Source organism: Trichosurus vulpecula, chromosome 7, assembly GCF_011100635.1.
Source record: "Trichosurus vulpecula isolate mTriVul1 chromosome 7, mTriVul1.pri, whole genome shotgun sequence".
Lineage (NCBI taxonomy): Eukaryota > Metazoa > Chordata > Mammalia > Diprotodontia > Phalangeridae > Trichosurus > Trichosurus vulpecula.
In genome coordinates, this window is record NC_050579.1 from 229,685,797 (window position 1) to 229,712,522 (window position 26,726).

A 26,726-nucleotide genomic window follows, 5' to 3' on the forward strand; every position below is an offset into this window, starting at 1 on the left:
TATTGGGTGATTGTAAAGGATGTACTTAGTTTTGAGGAATTTTTTCTATATATTTCTCAAATCCCTATTGTCTCTTAAAATAAGCCTCAATTTACTGACTTCATGACCCAGTGCTATGCTGGGTGGCATCTCTTCCAGTCTTTTCCTTAGACCCCTACATACTAATTCCAGATTAGAACATCTCTAGTACAACAACACACAGGGAAGAACACAGACCTTTTGAAAGAAGTTTGGGGACAGCAACAGCTTGGGTAATGAGTAGTAAAGGACATCTTTCTCTTTTGCATTGACTCCTCTCAATCCTAGATGCTGATTTGTAGTAAATATAATTAACTTAAGGCCAAAGATAGTTTCACTGTTATATTTGTATCCCCCCAAACCACCACAATTCCTGGCACATACTGTAGTGGGTATTTAATACATCTGTTGATTAATTGATTCCAACTCTGTGTAGTAAAGTTTGAATGTAATGGCCAGAAGGCATGCCCTGCTTATTTACTTATTTTGGTACTTTCTTACTTAGTCTATCAACAAGCACTTATTAAGCACCTATCATATGTTAGGCACTCTGCTAAATGCTGGGGATATGAAGAGGAAAAAAAACAGTCCTGTCCTCAAGGATCAGCAGAGACCTGTACATGTAGTGATATACTGTATATAAAATATATTCAAAGGATATAATGGTATATTTTTTTCAGGAGAAAGGAATTAACAATAGGGAGTTTAGGAGAGGGGGAAATCAGGAAAGATGTCATGTAGGAGATGACATCTGTGATGAATTTTAAAGGAGGCTAGGGATTTTAAGAGACAGAGGTGAGAAGGGAGAATGGAATTCAGGCATTGGGGGTAGGGGAGTATAGTCTTTGAAAAAGCCTGGCTTATATAGGCGCCCCATTCTGAAGTTAGCATATAAAGAAAGAGTTGCAAGACTGGAAGAATCAATGAATGAATAAATGAATGAATGAAAAATCATCTAAGTGCTTACTGCTTGTTGTAGATGAGAGAATACCTCACTCTTTTGTTGTTATCTAGCAGTGCCCTTGCTCCCTCTTTTTCCTAGGCACCATGGGACACTTCACTGTTAGCTGTGGTTAGTTTAGCTTGTGACTTTCTTTTCATCTTAATACTCTCCTGTTTTCCTCCTTTGCAATACTCCCAATTTGTTACTTCGGTCACATGTGTGTTTTCTGAGAACTGAGAACAGAGAGCTCTAAATGTAGACTGAAGGACCTTTCTGTTCCAAGGACTCCAGAGTTCCTGCTGTGTGTGTGTGTGTGTGTGTGTGTGTGTGTGTGTATGTGTGTGTGTGTGTGTGTGTGTGACATTCACCCCTCCACCCTCCCAATGCCTACAAGTCCAACTTTCTTTTTCCTTGCTCTTGAAATGCGTCCTTTAATCTTATTTGCCATCTTCCATTGTGAAAGATTTACACAATCTATTCAGACAATCGCCGAATCTGAACTGGAAGGGATGTCAGTGGCCATCTTAAAGGGAGGTCAGATGAGCACTCTTTAACAAGTGGTCATCCGTTTTCTGTTCTTGGTTCAGTAAGAAGAGTACTGACGGTGGAAATGGAGAGCCTAAGTTTAAATCTCATGTCTGACATTTACTACCCATGTGACTTTGGGCAAGTCATCAGTTCACTGGACCTCACTTTCTTCCTCTATAACATGAAGAGACTGGACTAGATGACCCTTGAGGTCTCTTCTACCTTTAGTTCTATGATTCTGTGTCTTCTAACAAGAGAGAAGCTATTGCTTTCCAAGGTAATCCAATCCACATTGATAGCACTAATCATTAGCAAACTTTTCCTTGTATCAAAATCTGCTTCCATCTACTTATTCTACCTAGCGTTTCTAGTTCTGCCTTTTGAGTTGAATTGAAAAAAACAAGTCTAATTCTCTTCTGTATAGTAAACCTTTACACCAGTCAGTCAACAAGCACATATTAAGTGCTTACTATGTGCCAGGCACTGTGCTAAGTTCTGGGGATAGGAAGAAAGGCAGAAACACTGTCTTTGCCCTCAATGCTCAGATGACTGTGTACTTCTTATATCATCTCTTCTTCAGTCTAAGCAGACTTCATTCCTTCAATATTTGTATGGCACAGTCTCTTCAGCCTCTCTTATTACACAAAATGAAACTGTTAGGGAGGAGGAATGATATGGAAAGAGATGAAGAGTTATTATATAAAAGGGTCATTGACATTGCTTATAATGAAATCTATTACATTTTTGTCCATTTTCTCCCTTTTTAATGAGGATCTTTGCTTCCCCCTTGTTCAAGAGTACCCTTGACACTGAAATACTCCAGCTATAACTAGGAGAGGGGAAGCAACATCCCACATCTCATGTGTCTTGTATATACATTGATGTCAGGGAAGGGGAAAAGGAAAGGGAAAGGGGAAGGGAAAGGGAAAGGGAAGGGAAGGGAAAGGGGAAAGGGAAAGGGAAGGGGAAGGGAAAGGGTAAAGGAAGTGGAATGGAAGGGAAAGGGAAGGGGAAAGAAAGGAAAGGGAAAGGGAAAGAAAAGGGAAGGGGAAGGGGAAGCAAAAGGGAAGGGAAAGGGAAGGGAAAGGGAAAAGGAAAGGGAAGGGTACAAGGAGAAGTGGAGAAGACGGATGTCATGTTTGCTAGCTACAGTTGAAACAATCTCCATTTTGCCAGGGACTGCATAACTTGAGAGAACAATCCTTCTTTTCTGGAAAGTGCCAAATGGAAATGGTCTTCTCGGTTTACTCTGAAATTGTCCATTTTGTCATTTATTATGGCATGATAATATTCCATTATATTCATCTACTGCGGTTTGGTTAGCTATTCCTGCTCTGATACAGAGTCAAGTGAGTAGAAGTAATTGAACAATTAATACAATGATAAAAAACAGAGAACAAAACAACCTTGAAGGACTTTAGATCTCAGACTTAGCCCTTCTCAGCAATGCAAGGACCTAAAACTTTTCCAAAGGACTCATGGTGGAAAATGCCATCCACATCTAGAGAAAGAGCTGTGGAGTTGGAATGCAGAGTGAAGCAGACTCTTTTCTCTTTTGTTTTGTTTTATTTTCTTTCTTGTGGTTTCTCCCATTCGTTATAACTCTTCTACGTAACATGACTAATGTGAAAATGTGTTTAATAGGAATGTATTGTAGAGCCCATATCAGATTGCATGCCATCTTGGGGAGGAAGGGAGGGGAGAAAATTTAAAACTTATGGAAGTGAATGTTGAAAAATGAAAATAAATAAACAAATTAAAAAATATGAAAAAAAACCAAAAGACTTTAGATCTCTAGTCAACTTAATGATAAACCAGAAGTCCAGAAGAAGGAAGATTAAACAAGCCACTCACCACCTGACAGAGAGGGGATGGATTTAAAATGTAGAAAGAGACATTCATTTTTGGACCTGGTTAATATGAGAATTTGTTTTTGCTGGACTGTGAAGATATGTATTGAGGTATTTTTAAAATAAATTTGGGGGAAAGGGTAGCGGAAAGAACAGGTTAATAAAAATACAGATAATAACCTAAAAACTCTATTATGTTTAGCTTGCTTTTCCCTTTAGTATATAACAAATTCAATATATAACATAAAATGTGTATTGATTGATGAATGTCTTATTAAATTTCCATTTTTATTCTACTTCCTGACAATAAAGGAGTAATGAGCCCATTCCACTCCGATGTTCTGCACCTTCATGTTTCCTACCCTGCTTGCTTAGTGATTACAACTTGTATTCATGGGCAAACTGTTGGTTTTGAATGAATCTTGAATCACAAAACCCAGAAGAGTACCCCTTTTTTTTAATCTCTATTTCCCACCTCTCACCCCCAGCTTTTACTTTCTAGAGAGAGAACGTATCTATTCTAGCCAATCCCAAGTGTGGGGCAGAGAGAGGGTAAGATAGGACAAGAAAAGTACTCTAACTTCACAAGCACAATCAATGTATTACTTGCCTTCTCAAGGCATGCAGTAGGGGAGGAAGAAAGAGAATTTAGATATCAAAATTTTGAAAAAAATGAAGGTTAATTTTTTTACATAATTGGGAAATAGCTAAGAAAATAAAGAAAAATGTATTTTAAAAAAGAAAAGTACTCTAGGCCTATAAGCAAATGTTATTACTATTTGTTATTGACTTCCTGAAGAAACTAATCAGGTGGAGTCAAATTGAGGCTTGTGATCAGAGTTGATGGAGTTGGCTCTGATTTGTAGGCTGGCTTCAGGCGCTATCACTGTTATCTATGTCTTCCATCTCTTTCCCTAGAGTTAAAAGAGAGAAGGAAAGGCTGGATAGTGCCCGAGTCACAGACTTATATAATAATCATGCTTGGAACATTTTAAATTTTTTTTCATTTTAAAAATTATTTTGAAGTTGATAAACATGAATGTTACCATATATCCAAAAAGAAAAAGAATTCTTTATGAAACCATGAAGCTCCATGGCATATTTCCTTTTTGAAAGCATAAAATACATTCAACATGTGTTTCAAAGCTATCCTGATTATCTGTATCTTCCTCTGAATCTCTCGTTCTTTTATGCATCCTTTTAAATGCTTAATTGACATTCTTTTCTTTTATGAATCAGTGTCACTGTCCTCCTTCTCTTGACAAAAATTAAAAAAACACACCTGGTGTAACAAATAAATATCATCAAATAAAACCAAGTAAACCAAATAAAACCTTAGTCTTGTCTTAAAATTTCTCTGCCAAGTAGGAAGCATGCTTCACCCTCAGCCTTTTGCAGTCATGTTTGGTAATTGCTTTGTTCAGAGTCCTCAAATCTTTCAGAATTGCTTTTCTTTTCATTATTATATTCTTTAAAAAAAGGTTTCTAACATTTTTAAAAATATTTTTATTTCATTAAATATTTAATTACACGTAATTTTTTATTCTTTTTTAAAATTTTGAGTTCCTAATTCTCTCGTTCCCCCTCCTTCCTCCCTGCTCCTTGAGAAGGCAAAGCAATTAGATATTGATTATATATGTGAAGTCATGCAAAACATATTTCCATATTAGCCATGTTGTGAAAAGAAAAGACAAAAAATAAAACAAGAAAAATAAAGTTAAAAAAATGCTTCAATTTGCATTTAGAATTTATCTGTTCTCTCTCTCTGGAGGTAGAGATCATTTTTTTATCATGGGTCCTTTTGGAATTGCCTTGGATAATTGTCTTGATCAGACTAGCTAAGTCTTTCACAGTTGGTGAACCCTTAGAACACTGATGTTACCATGTACAATGTTCTCCTGGTTCTGAATCTGGGATGTGAGGATCAGCTTGCTATTAGAACTTGCCTTACATGACGAGACAGATGATCATCTGAAAGGATGATCTATGGGAAAGATAACTGAATGGAGTTCTTTGATATCACTCCTCTCGAAGTGATCTTCATAAGTATCTTCACATCCTTTGCAGAAGCCCTTATTTGCATCCTTTGACTATGGATTTATTGGGGAAATGTTTGCATTCTTATATATTTCAATTGGTGTGTCTCTCGTAATTTTATCTGAGAAACTGTTTCACAAATTGTTTCCACAATTTTCCCTTACGCTAAAGTTATTTATCTGCCACTTTAGTGACCGAACTGTTGACATATGGAATGAGGAGTACCTTACAGTTAAATAGTAGAAATGGGGGGAAGGGGTTTTTCATCTAACACTGGATTTGGACTCAGAGAATATAGGTTTAAATCTGGCTCTGCCACTTAGAACCAGTGGGACTTTCAAAAAGTACCTTTCTTTTTGGGGGGTAGGGAGGCTTCGTTTCTTCATCTAGAAAATGACGGTTTTGTAGTAAATGATTTCTAAGGTATTTTAGCTTTAAATACAATAGTTCTAGGAGCCTAAGATCTTCCAACTGGTATTTACAATTCAACCACAAGATCATATAATTTTATAGTTGAAGGGTTCTTTGGAGAATATTCAGTTCAATCTCCTTATTTTACAGTAAGGAAACTGGGATCCAGATATGGGAAGTGATTTGATTATGGTCATACATGTAATAAGTGGCAATGCTGAGACTGGAGCCTGAAATTCTGAATTCTTGCTACTAGGTCTAAAGAAATGTGCCTTTTTATCCTCTTATTTGTTTTCCACAGAAAGGTATTCACTTTTTCCAAAATGGCAGGATGGGACATAAACTGAAAGGACATAGAGATATTTCCTTTTTTTTCACTTTCCTAAAGAGGACCATGTAGTAATTTTACCTACATTACAGCCCTTTTAACCACCATCTAATTGAACACCTTTATTCCTAACCTGCTTCTGGAGACGTTTCATGGCATGTTTCCTTTCCGTCCCAAACCCACAACATCCTGGAAGTCTATGTTTACCTTTGACTTAGTTTATATAGAACTCCTAAGAGCAATTAGGCCCCTATTTGGCACAGATATTTACTTTTTATTTTTTGAGGAATAGATCTTCTTACAGTCTCTGAGATGGATCGACTACATTGGGGCTCTTTTTATAAACAAGGTAGATTAACTATTCTCACATTACAAATACAAAATCAGAAATCACAAGCACTAAGAAAACATATACATACCACAAAGCACGTATAATCCTTTAAACTTTCCCCCTGTAGTCAGTACCTCTCGCCCCTGATTTTCATTCTCTTCCCAAATTATAAAGGGCATTCATTACTTGTAGGTTCAAAGCTTTTTCTAAAACTTATTTCAGCTGATTGAGTTGCTTGCAAAAGCATGTGATGCCTGTAGACACCAGACTTGCAGGAAAATTTCTTGGGACTCCTATTTTTGGTCTTTGCTTGGTTCTTGGCCTCTGATGGGATTTGGGGAATTCACTTTAGGAAAAATTGTCTAGAAAGAATGGGCATTTTAGTGACCTATTCTCCAACTCAATAACTGTTTTCAGAGGAAGAAATGGAAGAGATGCAAGAAGTAAGGATTCTCTTCCTTTTCACCCTATTTCTCTTTCCTTTAATCATTTCAAAATCACATTGGTTTTTTAGATTGTGTAGAAGAAACAGATCTGAATCCAGGATGTGAGGGTCAGCTTGCTATCATAGTAGTTTTACAAGATCAGGTTAGTGAACAGGTCTCTTCTGGACCTGGGTGACACTTAATGCATCTATCAAGGGCTAAGGAAAGTCTTATATACACCCAGATGAGAAGAGTCACAATAGCCACACAAAAGAACATGGCAGAGATAGGAGTAATGACCAGGCAGCTTTCTGTTGGAACTTGGCTCACATGATGAGACAGATGATCATCTGAAAGGATGAGCTAGATCACTGGATTAAATTTTATGGTTTCACTCCTCTCAAAGTGATCTTTATAAGTGTCTTCACTTCTCTTTTTTTCATTTCAAGAAAATAATGTTTTTCCTCATTCATACATTCTCTCTTCCCTGATATGTATGTAGACGGAATTACTTCATGTTTGTAAAGAGCTTTGAGTTATTCTGAGAAAGACGTTACGCACACATATCAGTATATGTGTGGGTATATATGTATATTGTTTTGATTTGAATACCCTATATTTGTATAATGATTAGTTTCACATGTAAAACTATAACATAAGAGGATAGGCATTATTAATATGTCTATAATACAAAGGAGGAAACTTTCCTAGAGCAGTAGTTAAGTGAGTTGTCCAAGGTCACACAGCAATTAACAAGGTTTGGACTAGAACAGGGGTGTTTTGATTACTGATTATGTGTGTCTATTTTCCACTAGAGGGATGCTTCATGAAGAAGATGGAACTTGACCTAGGCCCTGAAAGACTATTAGGATTTTAATGAGGGTAAAGAAGTGGGCTAAGCATTCCATGAGGAGAGTACAGTAAAGATTGTAGGTAGAATAAGCTTAGGGTATGGAAGAGAAATTTGAAAGACAAGGTAACCTAATCCTAGAAACTTATTTTATATATTTATATCTATATATCTATATGCATATATGTATATATGTGTGTGTGTATATATATATGTGTGTGTATATATGTATATATGTGTGTGTATATGTATATATGTGTGCGTGTGTGTATATGTATATGTATATATGTATATGAACATTAAAGCCAAGGAAAAATTAATGGCATCCCTTGTGTCAGAAGAGATCCGTAGTGAGGCTCTCTGAGGTCCCTATCATATTATCTTCAACTATCCCTCCCCCTTTTTTCATTATTTCCATTTCAAATAGTTCTATTTAAATGTAAGAGTGTTATATGTCTATGTTTTCATATATATATATATATATATGCATATATGATATATCTAATATTATATACATGCTTTTATATGCATATATTATATATGCACACTTTATGCATATGTCTGTATATATTATATGTGCCTATATTATATACACATGTTTATATATGCATCCACATGCTTATATGTACATATGTTTACATATGCATACGGATGTTTGTGTATGCATGCACATGCTTATATATAATATTAGATATATCATATATGTATATGTATAAACATAGACACAAAACACTCTTACATTTAAATAGAACTATTTGAAATGGGAACAATGAAAAGAAGGGGAGGGAGAGCTGAAGATAATATGGTAGGGACCTAAGACAGCCTCACTATGGACCTCTTCTGGCCCAAGGGACACCATTCATTTTTCTCCGGCTTTAATGTTCAAAAGTTCACACACGAGAATTTGAAAGCAGTCTTCTCCCTATTTTGTGCTCTAGCGGAGGGGAAGGTTTGAGGTTACAGTGGTGGACAGGTATAAACTGACATGGGTCTTCTGCCTGGCCTTGCTCCAGTAACACTGGCACCTTCACAAATGTTAGGTCCTGGCTCCTATGACTTCTGACAAGGTAGAGATGTAATTAACCAATGAGAGACAAGGTGTTGTTGAAGACTGAGCACCTGATTACTAATTAATCAGGCGTGAGAGCACCTTGTAGATGCATTCACTATTTAATTATAGCAGCCTCACTCGGCAAAGAAGCATATGCTCCCAGCTTAATCTACTGGTTTATACTGACATCAAATTGCCATTATCAGAAAGAATCAGGCCTTTTGATTATTTCCACTAATTTATTGAACACTTAAAATTAATGAACCCCAGGCCTTTTAAATGTGCTCGGTTGGTTTGGAAGATGAGGAGAAAGGGGGGTGGAGGAGGAAGTAAGAGTCTTCATTAGAAAGGATGATTTGGTTAAAGGTAAAGGGAATACATTTTATGGGTGATCTGGATTCCCATTGGTGGAGGGTACATTAGACACAAAAACAAAGCCTTCTGATTGGTAGAAAAATAATAGGATGGGTAGCATGCCCTGCTGGCCACCGTTGGCTTTTCAAAGAACATATGGCTAAAGGTTTCTTATTGTTTTGGGGCTATTTGTCTAGAAGACCCTGTGGCAATTTAGTTTGTTCAACTAAAATAAAGAGAAAATGATGAGAACCAATCATTAGATTAACCACTAGGGACTAAAATTGGGAATGGAATGAGAAGGTTTTTGTTGTTGTTGTCCTTGTCTGTTTGTTTTTGCTTGTTTGTTCAAAAGATAGAGGAATAGAGGTTAGGAAGGGAGAGAATGGTGAATTGATCATATATTTGCTATTCTCTAAAATTATATTTGTTTTCCTGAGGTTATTGGCTTCACCGCCACATCCCTGTTCTCTGAATTCAGTTTCAGGTGAAGGCCAAGTTCAGCTTACCCTCCTGGTGAAGGAAGGAGTTATTCCAACAACCCCAGGTAAGTTCTATTCTATTAGCAAGAAGGGGGATTCTCCTTCAAAAATTCGCATACATTTGCAGGTCCCCATACCTTGACCTCAAGTCTTCATATGCCAATTGTGTCATTTCTATATCTAATATCAATTCCATTGTAAGACTAATAGCCTTAATATATATGGCTGGATGTCAAATACAGACATGAGAAAAAATAAATGCTTTTCATATATATCATGGATAATATGTGGACTCTGACTCACTTATAAAAGATGGACTTCTAAGCCCTAACCAATTAGAAAGAAAACTTTAGAGTCATTCAAAATTGGTGGTTCTAATTTCAACTAAATAAGCTAAACAAATATAAATTAACTGGAAATTATGCCTTAGAATTCACTAAAGTGAAATTTACGAAGGCTAAATATATCATTAAGTACTGTATATTTTCATTATTCCTCTTGCTTTTCCCCAAGTTCAGGAAACTGCATTTGCATTACTAATAAACCTCTTTCTAAGGTTTCCATCTGCTTTGGACGCTAAAATATTTTATGCATTTAATAATTATTTTGAATGAGATTTCCCTCTTCATTATTGTCTCTTGGATTTTATTTTTATTATGTAGGCATTTTATATGTGTTAATTTTGTGGGTTGTTTGGCAGGGTACATCTTTGCTGAAAGTAGAAATAACCTTAATTAGTTTCTTTGCTGATTCTCTGGGATTTTCTATGTAAACCATCATATGATCAGAAAATCAGAAAAGATAGTTTTATCTTCTCTTTCTTTATCTTTGTGCCTCTAATTTCTTTCTCCTGTCTTAGAGTCATTGCTACAATTTCCAGAATCACATAAAATAATGTCATGGTAATTCAGACTACTTTTAATGGTTCTTCAATTCTACTTTGGAATCAATCTATAGGTGGGTTGATTTCCATTCAGGCAACATATCATAAACACGGACAAGGCCAGTGATTTTCAGGCTCTGGTCTGAAGACTAATATAAGATACCATCTCATTTTCCCTAGAGAATGAAGCAGATGCTATTTATACCATCTTCTCCATGAGCCATGCTGAGAAATGATCTGCCAATTAATGGAAGGGTGGAGAATATGTTGATAATGCTGTATCTCCATGCAATTTTTACTACTGGGATTATTACAAAGCAGAGTCTCAGGTTTCACCTCTAGGAAGGAGAGGCCCAAGTAAGGTTAGCGATTCGCAACCTTGGCATGGGGAATTTATTATATTCCTGGCTGAGGACAAGGACAAAGTGTCCAGTTTCTATTGAACCTCTGATTCAGTGTGTCTGTCTTTCAGTTTAGTTCATTCAACCGTTAGGAAACAGACATGAACTGTCTTACAGTTGAGGTTCAGAAGTAGAGAGCAAGGGAAGCAGCCATGGAAGAAGGATATAGAAGCCTAGATCCAAGAGGAAGCTTTTGGTCCAGTTATTCCCATAGCATAGACATATGAGGTGATCATTTTTCCAATCAATGGTTAAACCAGCTGAAATATTTTGCTCAAAGAATCATATTCAAAGAACCAACAAGAGCAGAGAGACAAGGCAAGGCAAAAAAGGTAAACAGCTTTCCATGGGACCAATGTATGGAAACATCTTCAGGAACAAGAGAAAGAAATAATAATTAGAGAGACTAAACAGGAAGTTAAAGAATTTGATGATTTTCTAGCTAGGGAATCAGAAGAGGGATGAGGGGTTAATATTTTTTTCTCCTAAAATTTCCTGACGTCTAATACTAGATTGAGTTAGAGATGAGATCTTTTTGTTCGGAATGTAACGTGTTTTCTTTTTTTGTTGTAATAATTTTATGGCTATACAGAATATCATAAGATCACAGAAATAGAGCTTGAAGAAACCTCAGAAGCTATCTATTCCAAACCCTTCATTTTAGAGATGAAAGAAATAAACAGATAACTGATGCTTAGGGTAGTTATGTGACTTATCCAAGATAACTCAAGTAACAAGACAGGTTTTGAAGGCTGGTCCTTTGACCTCACCATCAACCCTACTATTAAACTGAGTCTTTTCCAAGTAAATTAAATAGGTCCCTTTCTTCTTATCTTCTCTATATCTTATCTTCATGAGCAACAATTTCCATTTCTTTTCTTATGACTTAAAAAATGTATTCATAGATGGTCTCTGTCCCAGTCTTTTTTTTCATAGCCTTTGGACTTAAGAAGGTTCCACAAAAAAATCAGAAGGACCAATGTTGCCTAAAGTCATAGGTCTCTTATTTATTTCGCTGCCTTGAAGTGAGATGATTTATCAATCACTCAAAGTTATATAAGTCAAAGTGGTTTACACTAAGGCCCAGAAGTCAAGGAAGGGGAATCAGGGCTATTGTTTTGCTATATTCAATCATCAGACAACTCAGGGCTTCCTTATCATCTTTATCTCTTTTTTTCTATTCTCCAGTTTCAAAGCATCTTCCTCTTGTATTATCATGTGCTTTGCCTCTCCAAATCTATTTAGTTAGAAGGAAACTTATGGGCCTTTAGGTTAATGAATGGATTTAGACAATGAAGATTATGAGTCATAACTAGTCTGTGAAATTCAAATGGAGTATGTGAAACTTATCCTTTCTGTATGATGCTTTTCATAAATTATACACTCACAGTCATGTTACTTCACAGGAGTGTGTGCACCATATCAGCAAAATGAATATTAATAAATGTGTCATAAACCATTAGGGCTGAAAAGAAGGGCATCTTCATATATATATATATATATATATATATATATATATATATATATATATATATATATATATATATATATATATGTGTGTGTGTGTGTGTGTGTGTGTGTGTATGTATGTATATAATATATATGTGTGTATATGTGTATATATATATATGTGTGTGTACACATATACATATACATATGTATACCAGATACTACAGTAGGTATTGGGGATACAAAGACCTGTGTGTGTGTGTGTGTGTGTGTGTGTGTGTGTGTACTGTCCAGAAACTCAAATGGATCTTCCATCTCATCAATGTGGATGTCTCCTTCAATGAAACAGTTCTTAACCCATCTATGCCAACATTACCTTTGCAACTTCTGTTTGTGTCTTCCTGTATGCCACGTAGCAATCTGATCCAAACAATCTAGATATAGTCAATTCTCCCTTACTCAGTGTAATAAGGGAAAATCTACTCCATTTTTTTTTAAAATGGACAGCTCATAATTATAAAGCACTTGCTTAACCAATCATATTGAATGACAAAACATAATAGCAAACCATTCTGAGTGAATGAAATATATATGAGTCATTTTGGGGGATGGTCTTTTTGTCTGGTAGAATTCAACTTAATAAATATTTATAGAGTTCCTGTTATATACCAGGCATCATAGTGTGTACGGTGCATTGATTCTTAACCTTCTTTTGTTTCATGTGCCAGTTTGGAAATTTAGCAAAAGCTAGGGATCCTTTCATATAATGATATTTTTAAAGGCATAAAATAAAATGTAGAAAGTTACAAGGGAAATCCAAGGTTAATTGAAAATAAAGACATATTTTTGTCCCATCTAAGTTTATTGACAATTCCTGAAATCTAAATGGATCTTTGGTATGGTGTAAAGCAAGGTCCATGCTCATAAGGAACTAGGTAACAAAGGATAGATAAATGCAAAAGCAATTTTTGTTAGTGTTTATTTGCTATAAAATGAGGCAATCCCCATTTTATAGGGGATATAGCATACATTTTTATGAAATAGGCTGAATTGTCCATTATTTAAAGAATCCAGACATTCTGACTTTCAAGTTCTGGAAAATTTTTATAAAATGGGGATAATAATGTATACATTATTTACTTTGGGAAGCAGTTCGACTTAGAGAGTTGCCCTTGAAATCAGGAATCAATCAGCAAGTGTTTGTTGAACACCTATTGGGTGTCATGCACTGTGCTGGACTCCCCAGATGCAAATATAGGGATAAAATAGCCCCCGTCATGAAGGACCTTACATTCTATTTGGGATAAGCACATATACTGGAATGTTATTACAAAGGTATTTTTAAGAAAGGAGAGAGCCCTACAACTGGAGAAGGGCTTCAAGTAGAGAGCACTTGACGTGAGTTGTAAAAGAAATTAAGTATGTAAGAGGCAGAGACATGAGGACAGACTGCATTCCCATAACTGAGGATGACAACACAATGGAAGACTGGAGTTAGAATACTGAGTTTAGGTAAAAGAGCAAAAAAGTTAGTTTGCTCTATTGTAGAATATGTGAAGGAGAGTAACATTAAATAAATTTGGAAATTAAGTTGGAGTCAGAACGTGGTATGCTTTTAAATAGCAAACTGAGGAATTTTGATTATATCCTAGAGGCAAGAAGGAGCCAATGAAAGATTTTTGAATGAGAGAGTATTCAAGAACCCTATGTTGTTGGAAGCTCATTTCGCCATCTACGTGGAGGATGAATCAGAGAGAGGAGCTACTGGAAAGAGGAAATCCAATAGAGGGGCTATTATACTGGTTCAGTTAAGAGGCAAAAGATAGAATGATAGCTTGGAGGTTTGGTAATATGTAGATAAGAGGATGGATGTGAAAATCAATTATTGTAAACACCAACATGTGCCAGGCACTGTGCTAAGTGCAGAGTGCAAAAAGAAAGACCAAAATTCATCCTTGCCCTCAAGAAGCTTATAGTCTAAAGGGGAGACTATGGCCAAATAACTATGTACAAACAGGATACATACGAGGGAAGTTGGAGATAATTGCTGAGGAAAATCATAAGGCTTAAGAAGGAATGGGAAAGGCTTCTTGTAGCAGGTAGGGATTAAGCTGAGATTTGAAGGAAGCCAAGAAAGCTAGGAGGATGAGATGAGGACAAGGCAATGTTGCAAGTGTGGGGGATGGTCAGTGAAAAGGCCTGAAGCTGGGAGATGGAATGTCTTGTTCAAGGAACTGCAAGGGGGCCAGTATCATTGGTTGGCAGCATATGTGGGGAGGGTAAAGAGTAAGAAGACTAGAAAGTTAGGAAGAAAGAAGCCAGGTTATGGATGGTTTCGAAAATCAAACAGAGAATTTTATATTTTATTCCTGAGGCAATAGAGAGCCACTAGAGTCGACTGTATAGGAGGTAACATGGTCACACTTGCACTTTAGAAAGATCATTTCGACAGCTGAGTTGAGGAGCAACTGGACTGGGGAGAGGTAGGAAGTCCAACTAGTAAACTATTCTAATAGTTCGAATCCTAAGTGATGAGCACCTGCACCATGGTTGTCTTGTAAGAGACACTTCTGAAACATACTGGTTCAAAACATAACTAGTTCCGTAGGTGATAGCAAATATCTTAAAATCTTATCTTAAAATAAGGTAAAAGTAGAAAGTTAACATAACGAACAAAATCTGCATTGAAGCTTTTATCATGTTTCTTTTGTTTTGTAGTTCCATCTGTTGTCCCTGAATCCATTTTAAAATGGTCCCATCCTACAACATGGCGAGATGTTGAAGAGGGCTGGGGTGGATACAATCACACGACCCCAGCACCAGGCGACGATGTTGTGATCTTACCCAGTAAGTAACAAGCTCTGAGTGTTTATAGTAAAAACGACCTCATTTTCATTGAAAATGAGCACTAGGTTTTATTGGCAGATCATATCAATTTCATTTAAAGGTATAGTGCAGCATAATATGGAATATTTATTCAGTTGTTTTTCGGTCATGTCAGAATCTCTGTGACCCCATTTGGGGTTTTCTTGGCAAAGATACTGGAGTGGTCTGCCATTTCCTTCTCTAGCTCATTTTACAGATGAGGAAACTGAGGCAAACAGGGTTAAGTGACATGCACAGGGTCACCCAACTAGTAAATACCTGAAGCCAGATTTTAACTCAGGGAGAGTCTTCCTGACTTTGGTCCTAGAATTCTATCCACTGAGTCACTTAGCTGCCCTCATATAATAATAATAGCTATCATGTATATATTGTGCATTATATGCCAGGCACTGTACTAAGCAGTTTACAATTATTATTTCATTTCATCCTCACAATGACCCTGAGAGATAGGTGCTATTATTATCCCAATTTCGCCTATGAGGAAACTAAGGCAAAGAGGGTTAAGCGACTTTCCCATGGTTGCACAGCTAGTAAGTATCTGAGACCAAATTTGAACTCAGCAAGAGGAGTCTTCCTTTCTCCGAGTCCAACGCTCTATCTATTGAACCACCTAACTGCCCCAAATACTATGTAATAACATTCCATAATATGGGATATACCAGTATTATAAAAGGGCATACAATTTGGGAAGAAATAGAAAGCTATATTTGATCTATGTTAACAGGGCAGAAAAAATAGAATGGATTAATAAAACCCATAGTCAGCATTACAACATTGCCTTTGACTGATTGCTATGATTGAATGGATCAAACGGAGCAGAGTAGCTAAAAAGACTAAACCAAACTGACTCGGTCCTTTTTTGAATGCCTCCACAGCCAATCAGAGGGCCTCCATACATGGTTAGCCGACCGGAACCAGTTATTCAATGTTTACACATGTTCTAATGTCTCTCAGAGGCACTTCAATTATACACCATCACAATACTCCCAGATGCAGCGTCTTTAACCTCATTATGTGGGGATATGCCATTAGAGGCCCTCATTTCCCCTTGCAATAGCAAATAAGAATATTGAAGCCTGGCATGGTGGATAGAATACCAGATTTAGAGTTAGGAAGACTGGGTCTAAATCTTCTCTCTGATACCTACTAGCTGTATGACCATGGGCCCATTATTTAATCTCTCTGAGCCTCAGTCAGCTCATCTGTGAGTACCGGTAGTATCAATCTGATAGGATTTTTGAGATACACAAATGGGGTAATCTCTGCAAAGTGCTTTGCATACTTTATATAAATGCTAATGTCATCATTAAACCAGGTATGCTTGCCTTAGTCACAGTACAGGACAGGGAAATGAATCCAGACAACGACAGAATATCAAAGGTGGAAAGGAGGGAGCTCAGAAGTCATCTAGTTTGACTTGCTTCCAATTTCAATTGACTCCAGTGGTTCCCTATTCCCTCCAGAATCAAATATAAAATCCTTTTTTTGACTTTTAAAACTGTTCATCACTTTGCTCCCTCTTACCTTTCTAGTCTTCTTATACCTTACACCCCACTCCACATATTCTGTCATTCAATGACACTGGCTTTTTTTGTTTTCCCTTGCAGAAGACATTAGATCTCCCAATAGCCCTAACCAATGAAAACAACATGGTATACAGGAAAGTAAGAATTGAGGGTATGAAGTCACAGAGGCTGGGTCTAAATCTCCACTCTGCTGCTCTCTGCCTGGTTAGCCAAATCATTTAACCTCTCCGGGTCTCATTTTGCTTGTTTGTCAAATGAGCAGGCTGGGCTTGAAAGTCTCACATGTGCCTTTCAGCTCTTGGTCTATGAGCCAGTGGGTGATCCTGGCCATCTGACCTTCACTCAAAGACTTCCAGTAATCAGGAATAAACTTCCTGAGGCAACCAGTTCTTCTATTGGACATTCTAATTGTTAGAAAGCTTTTTTCGCTTTCTATCAGGTCAAAATCTTTTCTCTGAAACTTTCACCTATGAAAAGAAATTGAAGACTTTGGGGAAAACTTTGTACATTTCCCTTCATATATAAATATATATATATGTACATATGTATACGCAAACATATGTGTATGTATATGTATATATGTATACACATATATACATATATGTGCACATACATACACACATACATGCATGCATACATATGTGTGCTTGTGTATGTACACATATTTATATAAATGTATTTGTATATACACATATGACTTATAAGTGATTATAACATATATAGCTATCTATGTGTCTGTTTATGCCTATACATATGTCTGTAGATATATATATATATATATAGACAGCACATAACAGATATCTGTACATACCTTATGTAGTGTGTATATATGTTTGCTTTGGTACTGAAGCTCTCTGAGACTTTCCTCCTCTATAAAATGCAGATTAGAATACATTTGTTACTTCCCTCAGAGGCTTTGGGAACCTTTGGGAAGTGCTATAGGAATGAGCTACTTTTGTCTTAAACATATTGACCATCCTTCTAAATCTTCTGTGGGATAGAATTAGTGACCCTGAGCTTGCATAGTATGTTATTACATCCAGATCATCCCAATGCAATGAAGACTTTTAAAAACAAAATAACAATGAAAAATGACTCAACTCAAAATCTTTCAGGTATTACTTCTGCATTCGATGAATCTAGTTAGTGGAATGACTTTAGGGCTATGTTTTAGCTTTTTCATAGTAAGGAAGCGGCTTAACCCAAATGCCCCCTGCTGCAGGAAGCAAGAGAAACTTGTACTTGTGGCCAAGCTTCTAGTACCCTTTGGGACTCTTAGCCACAGTGTGGAAAAATCTTAGCTATCTTTGTTGGCACTGCTTCTGACTGAAGTCCCCATGTGGGTTGGATTTCCGGACCCCCTGGAATACTTTACAGCCCTGGGCCTTTTGTCTTTTGTTCATGGTCTGCTCACAGGACATGTAGAAACCCTCCAAGAAACAGTGATGTTAACATCAGAGACAGTGTGGTTGGATGGAGAGACAGGGGATACATTTCTGGGAGTATGAGGCTCTCCTTGAAGTCAGTGTTTTAAGTTCAGGGTACTGACATCACAGATGTACTTCTTTTTTCTGCTTTCTCACCATAATAAGAGAATGTGATGATAATGAATTAGATAAAACCACCATGATAATGTTTTTCAGATTAATTCATATGAATGTAGTTTCTTTGAAATAATGAGTTCATTTATATAAAACAAGAAGATATGTGTCAAAGAACTTTGAAATGCTTTAAACATCATTTAAAATATTGTTAGTATTAATAATCATTTTTAGACTGGACCTGTGATTTAAAAGATCTAGAGAACTCTCTATAAAGAAATTCCCTTACATCAACAATTGATCTCATGTTTCCCATAGAAAATTTCCTGGGACATTGACAGGTGAAGTGAGTTGCCGCCATCACACATGTTTTAAAAACAAGACTTGAACTGAGGTCTTCCTGGCTCCAAGGCTCATTCCTATCCCCCATGCCTTGCTGCCTCTATTGTTGCTTTTAAAATTATTTTAATAACTATTCTATATTTCTAAAGATGCCATAATTACAGGGTGTTCCTAAAGTCTGGACGCATAGGAAATGTGGAGTTATTGCATCGAGTTCACATGAATCTTGCAAAGTGAATCAACCTTTGCATCACAAAAGATGGAAATCATATTGAAGATGTTATTTGTTAATATTCCAATTAAATATAGTATTGTTGAAAATTTCATTCATTTCACTTCTTAAAAATATGCATTTTGCCTATGTGTCCAGACTTTAGGAACACCCTGTAGAATGTTGGGTGCTCTCTCCACTGGTGAGATTGGCAATAACCATTTTATGCCTTAGTAGACAGCCTGAATTAATTGTTAGGCCCATTTCCCCCCACCTCCAAAAAAAAGTTATTATCTGGTGATCAAACAGGTCATAAACCTTTCTCAATTTATTTGGGCTACACCTTGGATGGAAGTATTTTTACTGGGTCCTTATGTTAAGCCTTCTTTGCTAATAGTACTCAGCAAGTTCAGAGAAAAGTGAATGGACTTGGGCAGTTAATAACATAAAATAATAACCATCCTTCAAGTTTTGATGTTAATTTAATTTAAGAAACTTTTGTTAAGGGATTTTAGTCTGCTGTTAAAGTAAGAAACAAAAGAATTGTTTAGAAAAAAGTTGCCAGTTTGAGCTTTGGGTAAACAGAGGAAATACACGCAATGTATATAACCAGAATGAAAGGCATGGAAACTGAGAAATACAAGTAATAAAATTTAGATTAGGTGTAACTTTAGTCTAACACAAAATACATCTAGGTTTTGGATGATTTTTTTCCCTACAGTTATTCTTACATGAATTTGCTCATAGGTGCTATCGTGGGTATCTGGCTCCCCAATAGTATCTTTGTTTATTCTGAAGTAAAGGGTATTTGGATATTAGATTCCTATATTTTGTGTTCTTCAGATAAACGTCTGTAGTTCATGGTAGACTATTGGCCTAATGGTGGTTTTTTTTTAACACAATATTACTCACTAAGGATTTGTAGCCCCAAAAGCACAAGTGGAATAGTGGGACCCCATAGTAAATGTTGCTTTCTCAAGAACATAAATATTAAGATAACTTTGGTCAGTGACTAGAGCCCCTGGTTCTAATACGGGGGAAGAAAGAGGGTAAATCATTGACAAGCACAGAAGGTATATTCTTTGCATGTGGTCCTTCCGAACAGTCTTTCTGTACAAGCAGCCCAGAATAATACCAAGCGTCTGAGTCATTTCAGTGAACTCAGGGATTTTAGAAGCAGTAAACAACAATGAATTATGGAGACATCTGCATCTAAGTGTTCATGGGGAAGGTGCAGATTTAGGTTGCAGTTGAGAAATTAACAGAACCAAAGGAGCATGACCAAACACAGGCCTGATGGGACCATTTCTACAACACTGGTGCTCTTAGTGGTGACAGATAACATACAGAATAACCCAGGAAAATAAAAAGGAACTTATTGTGAAAATATTTCTCAAATTAAGGAGATAACAGCGACCTCTTTGCTCACCTACGTGAGCACTCCTTTTATCAGTGCAAGTGTCAGTGCATCCATGACTGCTTAACATGTGCATTCGCCTATAAATTGTCCTAGGATCTACTCAGTACATCCAAGAGCAGGGGCTAGGGCTTATCTGAACTTTATATTTCTCAGCCATAGCAGGCTTATTAAATGTTAATTTAATAGATGAATGAATAAATGGATGAGTGAAGGACTGATGTGCTGCTCTTAACTATTCATTGGATAAATACATTAACAGATGAGCAAGTGGATGAATAAGTGGAGAAAGTTTGCTATGGCGAAAAGAGCATTCATTGGCTTTGGAATTAGAGGACCTACATTCCCATTGCGTCTTTGATACTATCTCTGTGACCTTGAACAATTCACTTACCCTCTCTGGGCCTTAGTTTCTTCATCAATAAAATGAGGGGTTGGACTAGGTGGTCTCTATTTCAATTCTAAATCTATGAACCAAGGGTCATTTAATGGGAATGTGATAGTAACAAATTATATAAAACCACCATGATACAGTAGTTCAGATTTAGTACATAAGAATACAGTATAGACAACTCACATTTAATTTGGAGGTGAAGGTTTCTATTTTTAGTGTACTAGTCATATTTTTCTCGTCATTGTATTTGCTTTTGAATGCTTCATTATTTAATTTTCATAGCAACCTTGTGAAGCCAAATAGGCAATAATTATTAAGGCAGAAAAAAATCCCATTTTCACATAAAAATTTCAAGAGAAAGATGATTTTACTTAATGAAAGTGGCTGGTAAAAAAGATTTGTGATACCTTCTAAGACTTTAATATCACACTTTATTGTGTTTTTGTGTGGTCTAAGTAGTAAAATGAAAATGAGGGAATTCTCCCAACATTATTCAAGTAAAATGGCATATTTTTTTGCTATAAAATTATTAGGGTAGATGGCCAATTTCCATTTTCTGTAAAATCAGTTTTTACAGAATGACCTTGGTCGCAACCTATTCCATAAAAATGGGATTTTACTATACCAATAAAAGATATCACCATGTAAAGTACTACACTATTTTCATTTGAGAAACTCGGAGTGTTTTATAGACAATGAACTCAGTGTTCTTAGCTTTCAAAAGATGTGTAAATTCTGCTCTACAGTGTCACATTGGGACAGAGGTGATGTAATCATAAACAATTCACTATTACATTTACCTTTTGGACCAAAATGTGTTACAGAAACCTATATATCTGAACTCATATGCCTTCTGAGTATATTAGAATTCCATTTATCATCCAGTAGATCTCCTCTTCGTGAGTTCAAATCTGGCCTCAGACATTACTAACTGTGTGACCCCTGGGCCAGTCACTTAACCCTGTTTGCCTCAGTTTCCTCATCTGTTAAAATGAGCTGGAGAAGGAAATAACAAACCACTCCAGCATCCTTGCCAAGAAAATTACAGATGGCATGATGAAAAGTTGACAGGGCTGAAATGACTGAACAACCACTCTTAAGTGATAGGAATCCAGCCGTTTAAAACTTGCTCTTCAAATGTCTAAAGCTACCTCTACCAAGAGAGACAGGGCACCTATTAGGAATCCTGAAACTCTCACAGTATTCTTTGTCCTGAGCTGACCTGTGAGATGTCACTGAAATTCACCTGTAGGTCTCTCATGGAGGAGCTGGTGCATGGCTGGGCTGATCTTCTTTTGGCAGAGTGCAGCAGGTTGAGAAAAATGAAAGTGTGTTATAATTCACAATGATAGGATTCTGTTTTGAAGGGTATAGATATGATATCATGTAGCCCTTGACGGCCTTTTTTTTTAGTGGTGGAATCCACTCTGTTTTTCATTTTCTCTACTTCTTTGAACTTTTCTTATTTGAAGACATGAATGCCATCTTATGGTTTCTCTCATAATAGTTCTTCTATTTCATCCTTATTTCCATTCAATGGCTGTGCTAGGGTGTTTTGCATCACAGTGGAGCTGATCAAAGCCATTTGATGTTAGTGTAGGCATCATTAACAGGTTTCTGTGTCAAATAGAACTGCATTAAGGTTGGTGGTTATTACCTGCCAGAAGATGCTGATTATTTTGTTCCCTTCTCCATAAAAGGATATTTTTATGGAAGGTCATTTCTTCAAATGTACGCATTTTAGGTTGGTCATTCTCAATTTTTTTTTTGCTTCTAGAGAAGCTTTTCCTTAAGCCTCTAGATGATTAAGTTTAAGGGCTAACTAACAATCAGATATAAAGCTTGGAAATGCTTCCTCTAAAGGTATAAAATTTGAGTCTCAAGTATTTCTTTAAACATTTTTGGTCTTTGAGCCATGCTTTCCACAAAAGACCCTGAAGGCCACCTACCTCCATTTATCACCAGTGGTAGGGTGGTGAGGTAGTGGGGGAAAAAAGGAGACTCACTCTTCATTGAAATTAATGGAAAGAATGGTTGCTTTTGATATGACTTCAAGATGTGACAGCTGGTTTTTATTAAAGGCAAGTGGACTTCACTTTATGCAACAGGTGTATGTTGTTTTCCTTTTAAAGTTGCATGTGCATTTAATTTTTGTAAATTAAACCATTTAGAATGCAGTAGGTCAGCTTGCTACTTAAATGGAATTCTACGTTGGATACTTTTGTGAAGTGAATAATTCTCCCCTAATTTATCTTTCTTGTAATTCCATATTCTCATTAGTTAAGTGTTTTTTTTTAATGGACAACTTGGAATTGTGGATAAAGGACCAGTATTGGATTAGGAAAACCCGGATTCAAATTCTGCCTCAGATGCAAACTAGTTCTTTGACCATGGGCAATTCATTTAATCTTTAAATGCTTCAGGAAACTTTATGAGACTATATTATATTGATTTTTCTGATCCTTATTAGCAAGAGGAATTTCCATTCTAAGAGATAATGAATGAATTACATCTTTTTTTGTTTATATGTATGTACACACATATATACCAATGTGTATATATGTAAATATGTCTGTATTCATTTACATAATAATTATTAATAATAATACTAATTTAGTGCTTGTGATACTTGCTGATATGAAATAGAATTTGTGAGTCATATCCCTTGATTAGTACTACCTAGACAGAAAGGTTACAATTTCAATACCTGAAAGCAGAAAAACACTGGGGCATTGGGTTAGAAATACAAACCAGAAGCCACTTCTTCATTAGTGGATAGCTGAGAGGGGAGGAGAAAAAAGAATTGTTTTTCATAAAATAAGCAGCATAAATGTTTAGTATTTCTCTGTAAGAGGAATTTCAAGATAGAATTATGGTAAGGAGCAAGATATAAAAGAAATATAAACACCTACAATTATAGATTGCTGTCATCCCACTAATCTCAATTTATCAATCCCTATTTAATTTACTTATCAGCCTGCTATCTCTTGAGGTTAATTAGAGCTTACACTAAACCTTCTTTTCAAATTAGAAGTCATATGTTCATGGTTTTCAAGCTTATTGGAAGTGCTAAGCCTTTAATTAGATCCTTACTCTAATCACTTTCATTAGCGCCCTATATACCTGGTCTTCTCCTCTAGTGAAACAGCTTGGAAGTCTTGTTTCATTTTCAAAACTAATAAGACAATCTCTTTTCTCTATATTTATGACCCCAAAGTAGGGAAAGATAATGTCTATCTAAATATAGTGGTCACATACGTAACATAGCTTCTTTGATCATTTTATACCAATAAAAATACATTTTATTGTTTCTACTATGACATTGTCACTTCCTTCTTTTGCTTTTACATGTCCTTTGCCACCTGTGGTGGTAACTGCATTTTAATAATACCTATTTGGTCCCAGGAGCAATTTCAAAACTACTTTTGTAAAGGTCCTTCACTTATTGAGGTCCTGCCATTTTCCCTTCTGAACTTTTTAGATATAACATAGTAGGTACACAAAATCTAACCACAAAGATTCAATGGCTTTCCTCACAGGGAGGAAGCTATTTGTTTTCATACGCATAGATTTACATTTATACTTCATTCCCTGGGCTCCCTCTCCTAACCCCCACTCTGCAGATTGGCTGTATCAAACTTCTCCCTTCATAGTTCCAAAGGACCCTCAGGATCTATCTGGGGAGTGTGTGTGTGTGTGTGTGTGTGTGTGTGTGTGTGTGTGTGTGTGTAATACTTTTGTTCATGAGAGCCCACTAGTGTGCTTCTCTCATTGGTTAATGGTTGGTAACAGTGAGTCACCTAGCCTTAATGAGCTTTTAGAAGAGAGTACTTACTAAGATAGTGTATAATAAAGACAGTTGGCACAGAACATTCCTCCCCAAAATCTGTGACATACTTTTTTGTTTTTTTTTTACCAATTTATACAGAATCAAAGGGAGAGCTTAGAGATCACATGTGGCAAAGTGGTAGTAACTCACAGCTCCTTTCTTCAAAGTTCTTTTCTTCCCTTTGTGTGGTGCTCATGAAATTCCCATTAGGCATGGTGTTACATTCTGCTAGGCTCCTTGTAGAGTCCTGAAGCTGTCTTTCCTCAATGTGTCTATTTGTCCTCAGCTCATAATGAAGGCATTGCCATTGGCTTTTACACAGGATTCCACTAGTTTTCTAAAGAGAAGCCCAAATCCTTCACTCTTTCCAAGTTTTCCTCTGGACAAGGACTTGGGAGTGTATGTGTGGGTATTCTTCTGATCCTCCCTGCCAAATACTTTTTGTTCTCAGGGATTTAGCTGGCATTGAACTTTTAATTAATAGTGAACCAGTGAACTGGTTCACTGTTAGATGGCTAGAATTAAAAATGTTTGGGGAAACCTGGTGTTCGTGGCAGAAATGGTTGATTCATGAACACATATTTCTTATGACTATACTCACTACCTATCACTTTAAAAATCTCATCCATTTTATGATACAACATGATTTTAGTTAAGAATTTATTTGGAGAGAGACTATATCGTATTTATGGGCATCTTCAAATTATAAACAAAATTTAATACAATTAATATGATAAATTTGTCTGTCGTCAATTTGTCTCATATCAATAAAAATTTGTCATGTACCTATTATATACAGAATGATGTGATAAGCCATGATAAAGATGCAAAGATAAATAAGTTACAGGTCTGGCTATCATAGAACTTAATAGACAAGGTATACCTTATTCCCGAATTGCAATTTTTTGAAAATGTCCTTAAAGATAAGCATATAAAAAACTTTTTTGTGTATTACATGTAAACCTCACAATAATGTTTTCAATTGCATCAAAATACATAGGCTTATAAAAGAACTAATTCATCAAAATACAGTTGTAAAAAATTTTTAATTTAAAAAATGTTCATGGACCCTAAGTTAATAACTCCTGGTCTAATGATCTTCATTTCTTTTTGCTCCAGATCTGTAATTTATTTAGTGTGGGAAACCCCCAGCATGGAAACTTTCCCTTCCGATTTTGATCAGCAACTCATCCACAAGTTAATTTAATTCAGGAAGCATGTGTTAAACACCAGTATTCTAAACACAGTGCTTGGCCCTGGAGATACAAAGACAAAAATGGAAAAATTAAACAGCCCCCACCCTCAAGGAGTTTATATTATGTTGGAATTTTTAATTTTAAAGTATTGTTTGTTTCACTAAGAGGTTAAACGACTTGTCCATGTTCACACAGTTTGTGTGGATCAGAGGTAGGAATTTAACTGAGGTCTTCCTGAACCCAAGGCCAGCAGCCTGTATCCCAAGCTGCCTCTCACGTATAATCTCAGTACAATACCATGAAAAAGAAATACTCCCATTACTGTGAGGCTGCCTTTTAGTGGGCAACTAAGTGGTGGTTAGTTAGTTCAATTGGTTAACACGTGCTAATGAAACAAGGTTATTGCTTTAGCTACTTTGCAGGCCAATTGGCTTAGATCTATTCATTTGCTGTAATTTACATTTTTAGCCATAGCTAGCTATCATCCATATGCATGCTGTTAGTTCTGATGAGAATGAAGAAAAAGGTATATGCATAGAGCAAAATAAATCTATATCATTATTGGGAAGACAGGTTAAAAGATATATTCCCTACTGATTAAGGGCTAATAATATCATCATCTACCTGGTCACACACATTGAAAATACGCTAAAAACTATTCTAAAATATGGGAAATATGGATAAGTCATATGATGTGAGCAATTCCTTTGGTAAGAGGAGAATCACAGATTATTTTTAAAAATGTGTTTTAGAATACCAAAGCACATTGGTTGATTCTTTCTAACTTTTACGCATTAACAACAGTTTCCTAGGCTATCTAGATTAAAAAAAACAATCCTCTCTTGTTTTTGCTACTTTTTGGTAACACTGTTCAGAAATTAATCACCTAAAAGCTATTTTAATTACTATATTTTACAGAAAATTATTCCTTGATTTAATCATGGCAACTTCAGTATATTTACCTAACAAAACTTTTCACCTAAAGAATTTGCCTCATGGAATTAATATTATTTTGAGAGTTAATGATATTTTTTAAAAGAAAA

The 26,726-nt window shown here is 36.1% G+C and overlaps 1 protein-coding gene across 1 annotated transcript in view; it reads left to right on the forward strand.

The window, feature by feature from the left end:
* PKHD1 (PKHD1 ciliary IPT domain containing fibrocystin/polyductin) overlaps positions 1-26,726 on the forward strand; it is a 638,127-nt gene that overhangs the window by 358,219 nt on the left and 253,182 nt on the right. Inside the window, exons 52-53 of the mRNA XM_036768333.1 lie at positions 9,608-9,673; positions 15,060-15,188. Of these exons, the coding sequence (XP_036624228.1) occupies positions 9,608-9,673; positions 15,060-15,188 (195 nt within the window). The remainder of the gene's footprint in view (positions 1-9,607; positions 9,674-15,059; positions 15,189-26,726) is intronic.